Source organism: Phyllopteryx taeniolatus, chromosome 6 (assembly GCF_024500385.1).
Source record: "Phyllopteryx taeniolatus isolate TA_2022b chromosome 6, UOR_Ptae_1.2, whole genome shotgun sequence".
Classification (NCBI taxonomy): domain Eukaryota; kingdom Metazoa; phylum Chordata; class Actinopteri; order Syngnathiformes; family Syngnathidae; genus Phyllopteryx; species Phyllopteryx taeniolatus.
The window spans coordinates 24,846,406-24,866,881 of NC_084507.1; the positions used below are offsets into that span (position 1 = coordinate 24,846,406).

Consider the following 20,476-nt stretch of genomic DNA (forward strand, 5'->3'; position numbering starts at 1 on the left):
TACAATTCTAAAGAGTTGTACTTGGGGAAATCAAAGCGGTCTTGCCCCAGAGGACCCAGGTATGTTCCAGCTGTGCTTCGAAAGGAATCAGGGGATACACCCATTTGTCTGCTACAGCAAAGCAAAGGAAAACTTGATACAGCCGGGGGTCTCTCTCTCTCTCTCTCTCTCTCTCTCTCTCACACCTGCCTGTCTTGGTCTTTCCGATTCCCGCTCTTCTGCTTGTCTCTTTCTGTGTGTGTGTGTGTGTGTGTGTGTGTGAAGGGAGGGGAATAGTTGATAAGTCAACATGTGTTTAAACTATACGATTTGAACCTTTGGTGGGAATATGAGTTTAAAGAAAATACACAGTGGCATAGCGCATATTATTAGAGATAATATATAAACAATATATAATAATAATAAGAATATATAACAATTACAATAGTAATACATAGTATAGACGATTGTCTCAAGAACCTTGTTCAGCCGGGGAATAGCGCTTTAGTACTGCAATAGACTTTGGACGCTTTGTTCACCGAAAAGAAGAATGCACAATTGGGAGTTGAATTACGCCAGAGGGAAAATCCATACCTCCCAAAAAAATACAAGTGTGAAGCAATGCAAACCCTAACATTAAGAAATGAGTAATAATTCTTGGCCGTTTTCTCCTATTGCTGTTCGTGAATTCAAAAACACGACATAAACTGAGGCACCATTTGGCAAATTGCCAATGGAGAAGGCCTTGTGGAAATGGCAACAGAAGCTTCTGCATACAACAGAGACTTCATGACATTCTGACAGGACTGGACGAATAACGCCATGTTGAACAGGGGGGTTGAGAAGTAGATCGAGTACCTGGATAGGTGGAGACTTCTGATTGCATTCACGAGGAGTCCAACATATTCAGGTTTCCTCACACGGTCGGGCATTAACATTGTATTCTTTTGAACTTTGATCTTCAACATGAACATTCAATATCTTGTCTTTGTAGCGTATTCAATTCAATATAGGTTAAACAGGATTTGCAAATCATTGTATTCTGTTTTTATTTTTGTTTAACACAACATCCCAAATTCATTGGAATTGGGGTTGTATATTAAACACTCGGAACTCGCTGTCGACTTTTCTTTTCTTTGGGTTCGGAGTAGAAGCAGAGTAAAAACAGAACAGCCAAAGTCAAGGAAATGTATCACTGTACCTACTGTGCTCCCTGGTGGAACCACTGGGCATTACAGGACAACCTGGTGGAACCACTGAGCATTACAGCACAGCCTGGTGGAACCACTCGGCATTACAGGACAAGGTCAAATGAATGTTGTCATGATTTTTATATGATTTGGGCGATTCTGTACCAATATTTAGCAGGCCGGATTGAAATGATCAACGGGCTGGATGTGCCCCGCAGGCCGTAGTTTGCCCACGCCTAGCCTATGACATCAGCGACGGCGAGCACCCCCTGCCTCCCCTCCAGGAAAAACTCATCGGAGCGCTACGATTTACGTTAAATGGCCTATTTTGAGTTCAAAACCTCGAATTCTGCCGAAAGGTGACTTGATTTGCATGTATGTATAATATAGGCAGCTTTCAGTCTTTCAGTCATGAGATCTAGTAGACTGACTCATGTTGGGTTTTGTTTATCCGTTTTTTTCTGTATAACCCTAATCATTTAATATCAACTATGTTTTAAATAGTACAACCTCCTTAGATATGCTAAAATGAGGGCTAAAAGACTGATAGAGTATTGAGAAACTTTGACAGGGGGCATCCTAAACAACTGCGATCCCTGCAGACATCTCATAGCCTAACTGTGTGTGAAGAAAAGTGGACCACTTAAAGCCCCAGAATCGTTGACAGCTTGGCTTACTTTAGCTCAAAGAGCATTGACTTTGCCTAACATTGGCGTCAAGGCTAGACAACGATTCGTATGGTGGGAGTGAGCTGCCTTTCTGGTAATTCAAGAATCCTACATTTCTGACATGTATAGTTTGTTTGGTATAATACAGCAACAATCTCCAACATAAGAGATATATTTTAAAAAACTGTGTTACTTCAGAATACTGACGTAAAATGTAAACATTGAAAAGTTCATATGTTCTGTACAGTTTGTAAAATGCATTTTCTGACATTGCTAAGTGTTAAAGCTTACCTTCAACGAAGTATTGAGAACAAACAATGGACTGTACGGACTGGGTATTTGGCAGGAATAAAAACTGGTGTGTGGATTCGTTAAAGCCACAATCTCCATCTTTTTCTTGGCAAATATTCTGTCTTCTCGCCCTGATTCCAACAGAGCACAGTAATTCACCATTCTTTAATGTTGGCTATCAAATGTATCTTTTCAAACACTCAATATATTAACACCGGAACAAAACAATACATACGGAGGCCGAAAGGGGCAAACGCGCTGCAAACAGGAACGATGCAAAATGAAAAACACACAAGCACATAAAACACCTGCAAAAGGAAAACACTGCAAGTTAAAAATGCTGCAATCACAGCAAAAAACAGGAAAAGACAATTGCCCCAAGATAAACAAAGCTGCTGTCACAAAAAACAACAGCAAAAGAAAAATGCTGCAAACACAAAAAAAATAACACATACACACACATATCCCAAAACAACTGCAAGAGAGAAATGCTGCAAGTTCACATGACACAATGGAAGTATGCCAAGCCACTAGGGGGCGCAACCTTCAGGACGGTCCAGTCCTTTCGGATTTGTGTGCGTGTGTTTTTGTGTGTGTTTGCAGCATTTTTATCTTGCATCGTTTTTCTTTAGTTCTTTACTCGTGATGTGGCGTTTTGCTACGCATTTGCTGGTCGGCCACCATACTTCGAGCATAGCATAGGCCATGTCCACAAGTGCGTGCCGGTACAGGAAAACTATCAATGGCATATAAATATACAATTCAAACTAAAATAGGTGTTCTGATGTTCACAGGTTTCTTTCAATTGGATAACACACAATCAAAATTTACATATCGTCATCATCATCATCATCATCATCAGCCATTATCTATCCACTGCAGGATGAAGGCCTCTTCTTCACGTTTGCAACTGCTAGGACATTTTGCAATGTGTTGCCGGTGTGTTCAAGGATTTCATCTATCCATCTACTTTTGGGTCTCGGCCGTGGTCGCTTCGTGTCCAGTGGTATGGAATTGATAGTTTCTGCGGTCCACCTCTCGTCAGCTCTTCGCGCAACGTGGCCAGCCCATTTCCATTTAAGGCTTTTTAATTTTCCAATGACGGTCGGGAACTCGCGTCTGCCGTCTTATCCGACTGCATCTTTTCTTGTCGCGAATGCTTATTTTCAACATTTGGCGTTCCGTGTTCCTTTGGGTTCCACGTAGTCTTTGTATAACTTCGGCATTCGTAGTCCAAGTTTCACTCCCGTAAGTGAGGACTGGTAAAATATTTGTCTTTTCAAGCAAATGGGAAGATTGTTCTTGAATATAACACAAAGCCTTCCATAAGCCTGCCGGGCGAGTTTTATTCGGCGTTCAACTTCAGTGCTTGTATTTCCATCCATTGTTACAAGTTGGCCTAAATCGATGTAGTTGTCGACGGCGTCTAGGACATAGTCCTCCATTTTGATATCATTTTGTTCATTTTCAGACCTGAGCGACGGCTTTCTAACTCTAATTCCGGAATACGACGCTGTGGTTGTTCAGCATCGTCGGACAATAAAATGATGTCGTCTGCAAAACGAAGATGGCTGAAATAAGCGCCGTTCATTTTTCGTCCTTCTTTTTCCCAATTGAGCTTTTTAATATTTCTTCAAGGCAAGCTGTAAATCGCTTCGGAGCCAGTGTGTCGCCATGCCTGACCCCTTTTCCCAGACTTATTCACACTCTTTCATCATCACTTCGTATTGAACCTGAAGAATCGTTGTATATTGATTGTAGAATGTTGATATAGATCGGCTCTATCCCTTGCTTTACTAGCGCCTGCATATCGAAGTGGTGGCGACTGAGTCAAACGCTTTTTCATAGTCGATCAAGTCTACACACAGAGGCATTTCGTACTCGTGTCGTTGGATTATTTGTTGAACTGTCTGTATGTGTATTAAAACCGCTACAAAAACCCGCTAGTTGTATCGGCTGTGCTTCACTGAGTTTGATTGCAATTGGTTTGCCCAATATCTTTGCAAAGACTTTATAAATCGTTGAGAGCAGGTTTATTGAGGGATAATTTCTTAGGTCCATTTTATCGGCTGATTAATGTAGCAAAATGGTTTCTGCGTCTTTCCATGTCGCCGATACTTCTTGCAAGTCCAAGCAGAATTGAAATAGTTTTACAAGGATCTTATGAAGTTGGTTCCCTTCTGCTTGAAGCATTTCAACAGAAATGTCATCCAGACCACAAGCTTTTCCGGCCTTCAGTGATCTAATAGCATTTTCAACCTCTTCATTCGGGATACATGGAACTGGGTCTGCTTGTAGTTTTCTAGTAATCATTCGGTGAGGGTCACTGTATAGGTTTGTATCAAATTCTTTAACTCGGTGTATGATTTCTTGGCAGCTGTGACACATCGTTCCATCCTCAAACCAAAAATTATTTTCTTGTAGCGAATTAATGCACGTTTTACGTTTTTTATTCCATGTCCAGCTTCAAGTGTTTTCTGAACAAGCTGCCAACACGCATTGGGCCAGCGTGGCAGATTAGGGCCTATTCCTTCTTCATGGCAGTACAACATATATATTTCTATATATATATAAACAGACCCATTTTCTTCCCTACTAGCTGACTTTTATAATTTATGACAAATTTAGGAGCTCAGTGGTATGAAAAAGATGGGAATCAAAGTCACTGTGCAGTTCCATAGGCTATCTACATCCAAGTCAGTGTGATCAAAATGTTCAAATCCAGCAAAGTATAATGTACAATTTAGATCTCACTCTCATAGGTTTGCATATACGTTTTCAGTGAGAGGATTTCAGGATAACTGCGCGTGGTTCTGCGATACAAGTCCAGACCTGTCAGGATTTCAACATCTCTGACGCGGGCTGTGTGGATCTTCATCAGGTCCTCCACCCAGTTAAACTCCTCATCTGAGCTCTGCAAGGGATCATTGAGAAGCAAGTATTAGTGTTGGGGTTCCCTCCTTTTTCTCTAATTTAACCTCTGGACTCAATCTCAATAAAGTGATTTTTTTTTTCCACGCAGGCCTGCCACACACACAAAGAGAAGCAGGCTTTTTTTTGTCCCGATTTGTCCCTTCACAACCAAGGACAACAAATACCAGATTATTTTATGTTTTATACGATTATCCTAGGCACGGTGGACGACTGGTTAGAGCGTCAGCATCACATTTCCGAGGACCCGGGTTCAATCCCTGGCCCCGCCTGTGTGGAGTTTGCATGTTCTCCCCGTGCCTGCGTGGGTTTTCTCCAGGCACTCCGGTTTCCTCCCACATCCCAAAAACATGCATGAATTGGAGACTCTAAATTGCCCGTAGGTGTGAATGTGAGTGCGATTGGTTGTTTGTTTGTATGTGCCCTGCGATTTGCTGGCAACCAGTTCAGAGTGTACCCCGCCTCCTGCCTGATGATAGCTGGGATAGACTCCAGCACGCCCGCGACCCGCGTGAGGAGAAGCGCGACAGAAAATGGATGGAAGATTATCCTAGAACAGGGGTGTCAAACTCATTTTAGTTCGCGGGGCACATTCACCCCAATTTGATCTCAAGCGGGCCAGACCAGTATATCTGTGCCCTAATAAGCTATAAATAATGACAATTAAATTTTTTACCATTTTTTGGGTCCCCATAATTGCAACTATATTTGAGAAAATATGATTATCTTGCAAATCATATGAGCAATCTCAAATGTCCATCCATTCAACCATTTTCTGTTCCGCTTATCCTCACTAGGGTCGAGGGCGTGCTGGAGCCTATCCCAGCTATCTTCTGGCGAGAGGCGGGGTACACCCTGAACTGGTCGCCAGCCAATCGCAGGGCACATATAAACAAACAACCATTCGCACTCACATTCACACCTACGGGCAATTTAGAGTCTCCAATTCATGCATGTTTTTGGGATGTGGGAGGAAACCGGAGTGCCTGGGTGGCATTTTACGCTCCTCTCACCCTCTCGGCCGCACACCTGTCATCAATCAGCCCTCATCATCACCTGCATATAAGCCTGCCAGATCCCGGAAACTCTCATATTAGTATTGCAGCTTATCCAGCGGTACCACGGCTCCCCAGTCTCCAAGTAAGCCTACTCAATTCCTTGTCATCGTTCTGACCTTCGTGTTCTTCCTTGTCAGTCAGCGTATCCTCTGTGTCCCTCCTCAAGTGGATCTCTGCCACCTCGCTGTCAAGCCAGCCGCCCGTCCTCGTCACTGCCTACCACGCATTCTCTGCCTCAACAACCTGCCAGTGCATCTCAAGGACCATCCCCATTTCCATTTCAATAAACTGTTCATCACAACCTCTCAGCCTCCGCCTGCTCTTGGGTCCAGTCTCTATCCGATCGTGACAGAATACTATGGACCCAGCAACCCCGGAGGCGCTAAAACATGCACTCGCCACATAGAGCGACAGGAAAAAGTGCTTCAAGAAATCATGGAATCTTAACACTCCCTCACGCAACAAGTCTCCCTCCTTTCTTCGAAAATGCAATCCGACCACGCACCAGTAAATACTCCTGCTGAACCCCTCCTCCCGTACAAAGAACCTCATGTCCCTCAGCCCGAGCTCTACTTCGGGGACCTAAGTGCATGTACCAGTTCCTTCTTAATTGCTCCCAGGGTTTCAACCTTCAACCGTACAGTTATCAGAATCAGAATCAGAATCAGAATCATCTTTATTTACCAAGTATGTCCAAAAAACACACAAGGAATTTTTCTCCGGTAGTTGGAGCCTTGCCTGGCCTTGAGGAATGTTCTTGACAACTAATGGACAGACTAATGGATTGGCAGACTGGGGTGGTGGTCCCCCTTTTTAAGAAGGGGGACCAGAGGCTGTGTTCCAACTATAGGGGTCACACTCCTCAGCCTCCCTGGTAAGGTCTATTCAGGAGTGCTGGAGAGGAGGGTCCGTCGGGAAGTCAAATCTCAGATTCAGGAGGAGCAGTGTGGTTTTCATCCTGGCCATGGAACAGTGGACCAGCTCTACACCTTCGACAGGGTCCTCGAGGATGCATGGGAGTTGGCCCAACCAGTCTACATGTGTTTTGTGGACTTGGAGAAGGCGTTCGACCGTGTCCCTGGAGGGGTCCTGTGGGGGGTGCTTCGGGAGTATGGGGTACCGAACCCCTTGATACGTCCCTGTACAACTGGCGCCAGCGTTTGGTCCGCATATCCAGCAGTAAGTCGGACTCGTTTCCGGTGAGGGTTGGACTCCGCCCTTTGTCACAGATTCCGTTCATAACTTTTATGGACAGAATTTCTAGGCGCAGCCGAGGCGTAGAGAGGGTCTGGTCTCAGTATTGCATCTCTGCTTTTTGCAGATGATGTGGTTCTGTTGGTTTCATCAAGCCGTGACCTCCAACTCTCACTGGAGCAGTTCGCAGCTGAGTGTGAATCAGCACCTCCAAATCTGAGACCATGGTCCTCAGTCGGCAAAGGGTGGCATGCTCTCTCCAAGTCGGGGATGAGCTCCTACCCCAAGTGGAGGAGTTCAAGTATATTGGGGTCTTGTTCATGAGTGACGGAAGAATGGAACGGGAGAGCGACAGGCGGATCGGTGCAGCGTCTGTAGTGATGCGGACTTTGTATCGATCCGTTGTGGTAAAGAAGGAGCTAAGCCGAAAGGCGAAGCTCTCGATTTACCGGTCGATCTACGTTCCTACCCTCACCTATGGTCACAAACTGTGGGTCGTGACCGAAAGAACAAGATCCCGGATACAAGCGGCCGAAATGAGTTTCCTCCGCAGGGTGTCCGGGCTCTCCCTTAGCGATAGGGTGAGAAACTCGATCATCCGGGAGGATCTCAGAGTAGAGCCGCTGCTCCTCCACATCGAGATGAGGTTGCTGGGGCATCTGATTCGGATGCCTCCCGGACGCCTCGTCCCACCGGGAGGAGACCCCGGGGACGACCCAGGACACGTTGGAGAGACTTCCCGGCAAAACATGCATCTGCATCCACTGTGGCAAAAGCACTACTGACTGAAATTATTCCCAGTTGGGGAATTCCTGAAAAATTTCCTCCGATAATGGCACACACTTTGTAAATGACGTGACCCAGCTTTCAGATAGACTACGATTTGACCTCAGAACACATTATTGCTACCACCCTCAATCTGGTGGTGCAGTCGAGAAAGAAAATGGGATTTTGAAAGCCAAATTGAGTAAATGTTGTGAAGAAAGTAAATTAATTTGGATGAAGTGCCTATCAATCATGTTAATGTACAGTCTATGAGAATGCGTGTGCGTCCTCGGCACAATTAGTCTCCCTTTGAAATCTTCTTTGCAGGGCCTCCAAATGTCAGAATGAATCCTCCAGGCTTGCCAATGGACACACATCTTTGCGAAGACAACATGATCAGGTATTGCACGTCTTTGTCTAATTTGCTCTTCTCACCACTGCCCAGAGCGGCTGACGGGCCTCGCACAATATCAAACCTGGCGACTTAGTGTTGATCAAGAACTTCTGCCGAAAAACGTGAAGACATCAGAGCTGGCTTGGACCCTTTCAAGTCCTCTTGGTAACTTACAACGGCTGTGAAAGTTGCTGAGGGCGCTATGTGGGTTCGCGCGTCAGACTGAAAGATGGTTGCAAGTGCCTCCTGTGGTCCCAAATCCTCCTCCTCCTCCTTCACCTTCTGCAGTAGGTGGCCGGGAAGCCCGGCCTGATAAAGCTGAATGCTCACCGCGACCGGACAGAAGCTGCTTGCTGCATAAGTTCGATGTGGCTGAATAGTGTCTTGATGATTCACTTTTAGTATACACTTTTAGCTACAATCAGTGCTGGTAACTGATTGCATAGGTTATAGAGGAGCAGAAGATAGGTCATAAAGACCGAGCAACGACCAATCATCTGAACTGACGCGCAGATACCTCACACACACACACACACACGCACTTGCGTAACTCTGCGGAAGAATAGAAGAAGAAGATGACTTCTCCTGGGGGTTTCAAACACCTCCTCTGTGGTTTAGCATTACTTGCCATAATTATTGTGTTCAATATGTGTATTGATGCTCCCACTTTGACAATCGACACTATTTTGTACCTTGTCAGACACCAATGACGAGCTTCTTTGATAACATGTGATTGTCACTTCCTCTGCTAATTTCACTTCCTTCAGTATGAATGTTTGGTTTCTTTACGCCCTTCAAATGGCACATTTTCAAAATCGCTCTAACTGCTATGTTTGTTCTTTTAGCTGCTATGTTTTGTTCTAGCTGGTTCACTGGACACGGTTGGCAGGCTTAGCTGTATCGTAATTCACCTGTTTTCTGTGTCGCTCTTCTTGTGCATGGTTGGTTCTGCGTTTGTCCAGTATACACGTACGGCCCCCATTAATCCTCTAACACCCTTCAGCCTTCCTTGATGTGCCGGCTCAGCAACTCCGTACACCAGTTGACTGACATGCATGTGATATGGTGTTCATTCATTCACTAATAAGTTTGATAGAAACACTATAGACTTGAATTACTTGTGCTGAAATCACTAATAACAAGACAGGTTATATTAACATATCAACTCACAGGTTCTGACAGGTGTTTAGACACTAAAAAAGAATCCCACCGCACCACTCGACAGTCGCACTGCCTTACTCATTTTGCCACAACCTGCCCTGTCCTGCCCTTTTCTGTCCTCTCTCATCTGGTTCTCTTGGTTAGTTATTGCATGTCCTCACCGGGTGTTTTGCTTTGTTAAAGTCCCCACGGATAATCTGGGTGTCTTTTATCAGGTTCAATTACTTGGTCAGCCATATCAAACCAATCCGAAAAATAGCCTTTTACCATCTGAAGAACATATCCCGAGTGAAGGCTTACGCCTGCCGAGCAGACCAGGTGAAGCTCATCCATGTTTTTATCTCAAGTAGGCTTGGCTATCGTAATTGTCTTCTGACTGGACTCCCCCAAAGATCATTAAACAGCTGTAGCTCATTTCAAATGCTGCAGTTCGGGTTCTGACCAGAACGAAGAGCTCAGAACTTCTTCTTTTCCTTTCGGCTTGTCCCGTTAGGGGTCGCCACAGCGCGTCATCCTTTTCCATGTAAGCCTATCTCCTGCATCCTCCTCTCGAATGCCAACTGCCATCATGTCTTCCCTCACGACATCCATCAACCTTCTCTTTGGTCTTCCTCTAGCTCTCTTGCCTGGCAGCTCCATCCTCATCATTCTTCTACCAATATACTGACTCTCTCTCCTCTGGATGTGCCCAAACCATCGAAGTCTGCTCTCTCTCACTTTGTCTCCAAAACATCGAACCGTGACTGTCCCTCTGATGAGCTCATTTCTAATTTTATCCAACCTGGTCACTCCGAGAGCGAACCTCAACATCTTCATTTCCGCCACCTCGAACTCTGCTTCCTGTTGTCTCTTCAGTGCCACTGTCTCTAATCCGTACATCATGGCTGGCCTCACCACTGTTTTATAAACTTTGCCCTTCATCCGAGCAGAGACTCTTCTGTCACATAACACACCTGACACCTTCCTCCACCCGTTCCATCCTGCTTGGACCCGTTTCTTCACTTCCTGACCACACTCACCATTGCTCTGGACGGTTGACCCCAAGTATTTAAAGTCCTCCACCCTTGCTATCTCTTCTCCCTGTAGCCTCACTCTTCCCCCACCACCTCTCTCATTCATGCACATATATTCTGTTTTACTTCGGCTAATCTTAATTCCTCTACTTTCCAGTGCATGCCTCCATCTTTCTAACTGTTCCTCCATCTGCTCCCTGCTTTCACTGCAGATCACAATGTCATCTGCAAACATCATGGTCCACCGGGATTCCAGTCTAACCTCATCTGTCAGCCTATCCATCACCACTGCAAAAAGGAAGGGGCTCAGGGCTGATCCCTGATGCAGTCCCACGTCCACCTTAAATTCGTCTGTCACACCTACAGCACACCTCACCACTGTTCTGCTGCCCTCGTACATGTCCTGTATTATTCTAGCATACTTCTCTGCCACTCCAGACTTCCGCATGCAGTACCACAGTTCTTCTCTGGGTACTCTGTCATAGGCTTTCTCCAGATCTACAAAGACACAATGTAGCTCCTTCTGACCTTCTCTGTACTTTTCCAACATCCTCAAGGCAAATAATGCATCTGTGGTACTCTTTCTAGGCATGAAACCATACTGTTGCTCGCAAATACTCACTTCTGTCCTGAGTCTAGCCTCCACTACTCAACATATTTCCATCTTTATCCTTAATCACCCTAACCTGTTGCACATTCTTCCCATCTCTATCCCTCTGTCTGGCCAACCTGTATAGATCCTTTTCTCCTTCTTTAATGTCCAACCTGGCATACAAGTCGTCATATGCCTCTTGTTTGGCCTTTGCCACCTCTACCTTTGCCCTGTGTCGCATCTCAATGTATTCCTTTCGCCTCTCCTCAGCCCTCTCAGTGTCCCACTTCTTCTTAGCTAACCTTTTTCCTTGTATGATTTCCTGTACTGTGAGGTTCCACCACCAAGTCTCCTTCTCTCCTTTCCTGCCAGAAGACAGACCAAGTACTCTCCTGCCTGCCTCTCTGATCACCTTGGCTGCAGTGGTCCAGTCTTCCGGAAGCTCCTCCCGTCCACCGAGAGCCTCCCTCACCTGTTCCCGAAAAGCTGCACAACACTCGTCCTGTCTCCGCTTCTACCACATGGTTCTCTTCTCTGCCTTTGTCTTCCTAATCTTCCTCCCCACCACCAGAGTCATCTTACACACCACCATCCTATGCTGTCTCGCCACACTCTCCCCTACCACTACCTTACAGTTGGTAACCTCCTTCAGATTACATCGTCTGCACAAGATGTAATCCACCTGCGTACTTCTACCTCCGCTCTTGTAGGTCACCCTATGTTCGTGCTTCTTCTGGAAAAAAGTCTTCACTACAGCCATTTGCATCCTTGTTGCAAAGTCCACCACCATCTGTCCCTCCAAGTTCCTTTCCTGGATGCCGTACTTACCCATCACTTCTTCATCACCCCTATTACCTTCACCAACATGTCCATTACAATCTGCACCAATTACGACTCTCTCTCTGTCTGGGATGCTCAGAACTACTTCGTCTAGCTCTTTCCAGAATTTCTCTTTCACCTCTAGGTCACATCCTACATGCGGGGCATAGCCACTAATCACATTACACATAACACCCTCAATTTCAAGTTTCAGCCTCATCACTCGATCTGATACTCTTTTCACCTCCAAGACTTTCTTAGCCAAATCTTCTTTTAAAATAACCCCGACTCCATTTCTCGTCCCATCTCCACCATGGTAAAATTATTTAAACCCTGCCCCTAAACGTCTAGTCTTAGTGCCTTTCCACCTGGTCTCCTGGACACACAATATATGAACCTTTCTCCTAATCATCATGTCAACCAACTCCCGAGATTTTCCTGTCATATTCCGAACATTCAAAGTCCCCACATTCAGTTCTAGGCTCTGTGCTTTCCTCTTCTCTTTCTGCCGAAGAACCCACTTTCCACCTCTTCTTCTTCTTTGACTTCGACCCACAGTAGCTGAATTTCCAACGGCACCCCGCAGGTTGACGGCGCGGGTGGCGGACGTTGTTAACCCGGGCCACGACCGATCCGGTATGGAATAACGAAGAGATCAGAACATATTACTCCAATTCTAAAGTCTCTACACTGGCTCCCAGTCAGCTTTAGAATAGACTTTAAAGTTCTGCTACTGGTCTACAAATCACACAATGGTTTAGGCCCTGAATACATTGAAGACATTTTAATGGAATATAAGCCCAGCAGGGCTCTGAGTTCTGCCAAATCAGATCAGATAACAAAGCAAGAGTGTTGTTTTTTTCTAGCTTTGCTATGATTTCTTTTTTTTGTCACTCTTATAGACTGTTGTGACTCCTGCGTCTGATTTATTTTTTGTTTTAGAAGATCCCTGTTGAATACTCAATAAATCTCCTGTTATTTTTTTCAACCTATCCATCGTGCATTTGGGTCCTTTCTGCATCCTAGTCAACATCCTCCATGTAGAAAGTGATATCCTGATATAACCTTTGTTGTGAACTGGTGCAATACTGTATGTAAACACAAATGACCTGACTAGACATTTACATACTCATTCTTGACTTCCGAGTTGGAGTAAGGCAAAGTATAAAGACGAGTGGTGTTCCTTACATTGCAAGTCTCATCATTGTTAGGTTGGTGTGGCAAGATGAATGCGGCAGAGCTGAGGGGGCCACCACAAGAATCTGCAGGCTCTCTGAAGTCTAAGCAGCTGGTTAGAACCACAAAAAAGTGAGTTGGGATGGCTATTGTACCATGCGCATACCTGCAGTTAAGAAGAAGTTATGAGATTAGTGACAATTTACCAAATGTTTGCTTATTGAACATATGTTGACTTTGTTTAGTACTGTACAGCTAGGGTCCCCAGCCTTTTTGAAACTGAGAGCTACTTCCAGTCTACTGATTATTGCAAAGGGCTAAAGTTTGATACATCTGAAAAAATAATTTGCTCAAATTACTTTTTCTCATTTTATTAATGATATTCACCAATGTGAAGACATTGATCAGTGATCATGTTTATGATTTCTCAGAAAAGTTAAACGATTTAAGTTAGAAAACAGATGAATATCAATATGGAACACTATTTCTGAACTCTCTGGAAGCGTTTATATTTTTCAAATACTTCTACATTTCCAAGATATAATGTCTCATCAATCAATCAACAAATCAATCCATAAATCCATCACATTTTTATCTATAAACCACTTTTCATACAAAGACATGCAACTCAACGTGCTTTACATAGTTTAAATCAATCCCCTCCCACCCCTCATCCACAAAAACACACACACACACACACACATGCAGGTTAAAAATAATTATGTAACGACCTATGGCTGGGCACAGAGAAGCCAAGTGAAGGAACACCTCAAGGAGCCATTTCCACTGAGACCAGACAACAGACTCTGACCACAGAACATCGGCAGAGAGCCGCAGTACAGTGACGTAAGAAGAGCCACAGAATAGCGACTGAGGACCCCAAGAGGCCAGACCATGGCCACGGCTCATCACAGCTCCCAGTGGAAAGGGCTTTCTCTGATGAAAAACTGAAAGTATTCTGCTCCTGCGTGTGTGTGGCGTCCTTTGGCCTGTTACACGACTCAGCAGATAGCTAACAGTTCCCAAATAACAAGATGAAGTTTCCTTTTCACTCATTAATTCAGGAATCCCTGTAAAACTACAACAACAGACAAATGTGTGGTATCTATCTCATGAGCTACAATTGAAGATATTAAAAACAATCATGATATTTAACATATTCAAATGACATGAAGGGCTAGCATAATGCTAATGTGATGTATTAGCTTCGCTAATCTAATGCTAGCTTAGCGAATGTGCTAGATGCCCTAGCTTAATGCTAACAGTAGCTTAGTGAATATATGAATTGCTGTTAAGCACTGTAACTAAACATTCTCGAGTACACAGTATGAAATCGGGGCATAAAATAACACTTACAGGCAAACTTTCAGTCATTCAGCAAAGAACAAAGATGCATGAACAATTATCTTTCTTTTATTATCTGTAGCTCTCTGTTATAATGCTGCATTCCAGGAAAGTGGGAAGTCGGAGTTTTCCATCCTCTGACCAGGAAAGGTGCACTGGAACACCACTCAAACTGCTAGGTCCAAGTCACGAAGTCACAGAAAAAAAAATCTCTAAAATATCATTTTGAGCCTGTCTTCAGTAGAAGTGGAGCTCTGTGCCCGTGAGTGAGCCAGCCACGGTCCCATCCATCTGGTCCGTTAAGAGTCACTTTCATTTCATTAGTCCATAAAAGCTTTGAGAAATCTGTCTTTAGATATTTCTTGGCCCAGTCTAGAGGCTTCAGCTTACTGTATGTGTATTGCTCAGTGGTTGTCTTTTTTCAGCTTTTCTTACCTTAGTCATGTCTCTGAACACTAAACATCTTGTACTTGGAGGTAATCAAGGTAGGTTGCAGTTCTGAAACATGACAGAACTTGAAGATAATGGTTTCCTGGTAGCTTCACGCTTGATTCTTCTCAAATCCTTGGCAGTGAATTTGCGTTTTTTTCTCCCAACACGTTTTTTGCAACCCTGTTGACTATTCTCAACAAAATGTTTGATGATTCTGTGAACCCGCCCCAAATCATTGATATTTCAAAAGTGCCGCATCCATGTGTAAGTCTTTTGATCATATTTGAATTTTCAGAGTCAGTTAAACCTCTTTTTTGGGCCCGTTTTGCCGAAAGAAAAGAAGCTGCCTAAAAATGACGTCCACCTTTATATGGGGTGTTGATCTCCTGAGGTCACACCCACATTCATTGCACAAATGCAAAGCACCTCCTATGCTTAAATCCATGAAGCATTCAGGTTTCTCCAGCTGGGAGCTAGTAAATATGCCTAAAGGTTATGAGAGGGTCAAAATACTTACTTGCATAATAAATCTGCACACGGTATACAACCCCAATTCCAATGAAGTTGGGAGATTGCGTTAAACAAAAATTCAAACAGAATACAATGATTTGCAAATCATGTTCAAGCTATATTTAATTGAATCCACTACAAAGACAAGACATAAAATTCTAAGTTAATGATTATTTGCTAAAAACAATAACGTTTATTAGTTTGAACATTAAATATCTTGTCTTTGTAGTTATTCAATTAAATATAGGTCGAACATGATTTGCAAATCATTGTATTCAGTTTTTATTTGTGTTTAACACGTCCCAACTTCATTGGAATTGGGGTTGTCTATATATATGTGTGTGTAGTCTCCTCCAAAAGTATTGGAATGGCAAGATCAATTCCTTTATTTTCGTTGTATACTGAAGACATTTCCGATCAAAAGATTAATATAAGATAAAAGTTCAGAATTCCAGCTTTTATTTCATGGTATTTATGGTCTAGATGTATTAAACAACTCAGGACAGCGCACCTTTTGTTTGAAGCCAACCACTTTTCAAGTGCGCAAAAGTATTAGAACAGACATTATTAAATTAACTTAGAGTGAATAACAGTTATTATTTGGTGGCATAACCTTTACTTGCAATAACTGCATCAAGCCTGCGACCCATTGACTTCACCAGACTGTTGCATTGTTAATTCGAACTGTTTTCTTTTTTACGGGCCTTTACTGTAGCCTCATTCAGTTCTTGTTTGTTTCTGGGGGTTTCTCCCGTCAGTCTTCTCTTAAGGAGGTAAAATGCCAACAAAAGGTGCTCTGTCCTGAATTGTTTAACACATCTTGATGTAAATACCATGAAATAAAAGCTGGAATTCTGAACTTTTATCTCATATTCATCTTTTGATGTGAAACACAAATGTCATCAGTATACAACAAAAACAAAAGAATTGACCTTGCCGTTCCAATACTTTTGAGTGTTTTCCAGACTGAATTCTTAGAGTAGCATTACATAGTTTCCTTATAATAAAATGATGTGCAAAAGCTTGGGCACCTTTTTATTCACATTCATTTCAAGACCTGGAGGGATTTATATCTGACAGGCTACAGCACAGAATTGCTTTGATTAGCTGTTTAGACCATCAGTTACAAAAATAGGTGGAACCAATCACGAAAAAGTCGATTTAACACATTTGCGCTTGTCCTAGGTTCTTTCTGAGAGTGTGGCAGCATGGGGGCCTCGAAGCAACTCTAAGATAATTCATTATTATGAACTAAGATAATTCATTATTATGAATTTGGATACAAGACGTTATCTGGAAGGTTTGGACTCTCTGTCTCCACAGTCATAAATGTAGTGCAGAAATGGAAGGCTACAGGAACAGTCCTTGTGAAGGAAAGATGTGGTAGGCTGAAAAAAAATACAGGAAAGGCACAGACAAAGGATGGTTAAAATGGCCACAGACAAGCCACAGACCACCTCCACAGAACCACAAGAACATCTGGCTGCTGATGGTGTAGTTGTTCATCGCTCCACAGTCCAGCGTGCTTTGTACCAGCAAAAGCTCTTTGGAACGGTGATGCGCAAGAAGCCTTTCCTGAGTGTTCGTCACAAGAAGAGTCGCACGAGGTATGCAAGAGCACATCTGGACAAGCCAGAAAGCATTTTGGGGAAAAAATACTGTGGTCAGATGAAACTAAGATCATGTTATTTGGTCAGAACAAGAGGAAGTATGCATGGTGAAAAACAACACACTGAATTCCATGAGAAGAACCTATTGCCTGTTGTGAAATTTGGTGGAGGGTACATCATGTTGTGGGGCTGTGTGGCGAGCACTGGTACTGGAAACCTTGTTAAAGTGAATGGCCACATGAATTCCTCTCGCTAATAGCAGATTCTCGAGAAGAATGTTCAAGAGTCTGTCACAAAGTTGAAGCTCGGCCGGGGTGGGATTTTTCAGCAGGATAATGATCCTAAGCACTGTTCAAAATCCACCAAGGAATTCATGCAGAGACACAAGTACAATGTTTTGGAATGGCCACACCTTAACATCATTGAAAATGATATCTACGCAAAATGTTATCTACGCATGGAAGCCAAGAAACCTGACTGAGCTGGAGGTATTTTGGATGGAGGAATGGAACAAAGTACTACATGCCAGACTTCAGGGACTTGTTTGTGGCTATAGGAGGCGTCTAAATGCTGTTATTGCAGCAAAAGGAGGCTCTACTAAATATTAATGGCCTTATTTCTTTAGGTGTCCAAATTTATGTACAGGCCTATTGATGTTTAAATGCACATAAAAAAAATTCTGTTGGACCAATAAAAAGGATTTCACTACTGAGATGTTTCTGTTTCCATAAGGTACAACAAACATATGGTAAAATAAAGTTGCTGCTTCAAAAGCTTTGCAAGGGACAAATGGATGCAGTGATTTTCCTTAGGAGTGCCCAAACCTTTGCATACCACTTTGTGTGTGTGTGTGTGTGTGTATATAGGGGCTGAAATAAGTATTTAACACGTCACCATTTTTATCCATCCATCCATTTTCTTCCGCTTATCCGAGGGGGCAGTAGCTTTAGCAGGGACGCCCAGACTTCCCTCTAACCAGCCACTTCATCCAGTTCTTACGGGGGCATGCCGAAGCGTTCCAAGGCCAGCCGGGAAACGTAGTCTCTCCAGCATGTCCTGGGTCGTCCCGGAGGCCTCCTACTCAGATGCCCGAGCCACCTCATCTGGCTCCTATCAATGTGGAAGAGCAGTGGCTCTACCACTGATTTATAACATTCATTAAAGAAAATCTGTGAGGTATCGTAACACCAGTCCAGTTCTGGGGGACACTACATCACACCAGGTCTCCAACAAAAGAGGTTCCATCCAAATCTGATGTGGCATTTCAAAATAAAGGTCTCCTGAAATATGCATATTTCACTGTCACTACCACTAAGTTCCGAAATTCATTTTAAAAAATCCTTTAGGTATCGCAACACCAGTCCAGTTCTGGGGGACACTACACCACCCCAGGTCTCCAACAAAAGAGGTTCCATCCAAATCTGATGTGGCATTTCCCAATAAAAGTCCCCTGATATATGCAAAATTCACTGTCACTACCACTGAATTTAAACAAATCATTTTAAAAAAATCTATGAGGTATCGCAACACAAGTCAAGTTCTGGGGGACACTAGACCAACCCAGATCTCCAACAAAAGAGGTCCCATCCAAATCTGATGTGGCATTTCTAAATAAAAGTCCCCTCAACTCTGCATATTTCACTGTCACTACCACTGATTTAAAACATTCATTTAAAAAATATAAATGAGGTATCACAACACCAGTCCAGTTCTGGGGGACACTAGACCACCTCAGGTCTCCAACAAAAGAAGTCCCATCCAAATTTGGTGTTGCATTTCAAAATAAAATGCCCATGAAATATGCATAATTCACAGTCACTTCCACTGAGTGCAGACGGATAAAAAGAGTCCTTTGAATTGACTTAATTTGAACACGTACATCGGTTGCACATCATTAAAATGTGTTAAAATGACATCATTTAGCCCTCTTCTCCGAAAGAAAACTTATCACCCAGCGCATGCACTGTTTCAATAAGCAGCCAGTGCAGTGACGAAAGAGGAGCCACAATATAGCGAATGAGGACCCCAAGAGGCCGGACCGTGGCCTTGTAACTTGTCAATGTGCCCGCTGGCACAAACAAACACATGGACAAGTTCCATCTCATGGCGTCTCCAGATGACCAGTGTCAGCTTCCAACAGCCACTCCACATTGACGCGTACATTTAATTCGGGTTGCTGCTTATATTGACGTGTTTCTCCAATGATTTTAGACGAATGAAACTAGCAGACAATCGGCCAGCGAGCTGTTTCAAGCTCTGTTGGCTTAAATGAAATATGACGTGAAGGAGGATGGGGGATTATCCTTCACGTTTTGCCCTTTGTTATGTCTCTAAACTGTTGTTGTACTGATATCCATCCATCCAGCCATTTTCTACCGCTTATCTGAGGTCGGGTCGCGGGGACAGTAGCTTTAGCAGGGACGCCCAGACTTCCCTCTCCCCAGCCACTTCATCCAGCTCTTCCGGGGGGATCCCGAGGCGTTCCCAGGCCAGCCGAAGGACGTAGTCTCTCCAGCGTGTCCTGGGTTGTCCCCGGGGTCTCCTCCAGGTGGGACGTGCCCGGAACACCTCACCAGGGAGGCGTCCGGGAGCCATCCGAATCAGAGGCCCCAGCCACCTCATCTGGCTCCTCTCGATGTGAAGGAGCAGTGGCTCTACTCTGAGATCCTCCCGGATGACCGAGCTTCTCACCCTATCTCTAAGGGAGAGCCCGGACACCCTGCGGAGCAAACTCATTTTGGCCGCTTGTATCCGGGATATTGTTCTTTCGGTCACGACCCACAGCTCGTGACCATAGGTGAGGGTAGGAACGTAGATTGACCGGTAAATCCAGAGCTTCGCCTTTGGGCTTAGCTCCTTCTTTACCACGACGGATCGATACAAAATCCGCATCACTGCAGACGCTGCACCGATCCACCTGTCAATCTCCCATTCCATTCTTCCCTCACTCGTGAACAAGACCCCAAGATACTTGAACTCCTTCACTTGGGGCAGGATCTCATCCCCGACCTGGAGAGGGCATGCCATCCTTTTCCGACTGAGGACCATGGTCTCAGATTTGGAGGTGCTGCTTCTCATCCCAGCCGCTTCACACTCGGCCGCGAACTGCTCCAGAGAGTTAGAGGTCACGGCTTGATGAAGCCAACAGAACCACATCATCAGCAAAAAGCAGAGATGCAATACTGAGGCCACCAAACCGGACCCCCTCTACGCCTCGGCTGCGCCTAGAAATTCTGTCCATAAAAATTATGAACAGAATGAACAAGGGCAGCCTTGGCGGAGTCCAACCCTCACCAGAAACGCGTCCGACTTACTGCCGGATATGCGGAACAAACTCTGACTCCAGTCG

General features: G+C 44.2%; 1 protein-coding gene across 12 annotated transcripts in view; it reads right to left on the bottom strand.

Annotated features, from left to right (window-relative positions):
* Positions 1-512: 512 nt before the first annotated feature.
* enpp2 (ectonucleotide pyrophosphatase/phosphodiesterase 2) overlaps positions 513-20,476 on the bottom strand; it is a 148,872-nt gene continuing 128,908 nt past the window's right edge. For 4 of the 12 annotated variants that reach the window (XM_061776871.1, XM_061776872.1, XM_061776869.1 and 1 more), the window contains 2 exons: positions 13,244-13,397; positions 1,103-5,042 (listed from right to left, as the gene is read on the bottom strand). In XM_061776871.1, the coding sequence (XP_061632855.1) occupies positions 4,872-5,042; positions 13,244-13,397 (325 nt within the window). In that variant the 3' untranslated portion in view covers positions 1,103-4,871. Of the gene's footprint in view, positions 5,043-13,243; positions 13,398-20,476 lie in introns of those variants that run through there. The other 8 variants (XM_061776876.1, XM_061776875.1, XM_061776868.1 and 5 more) reach the window with 8 other exon arrangements.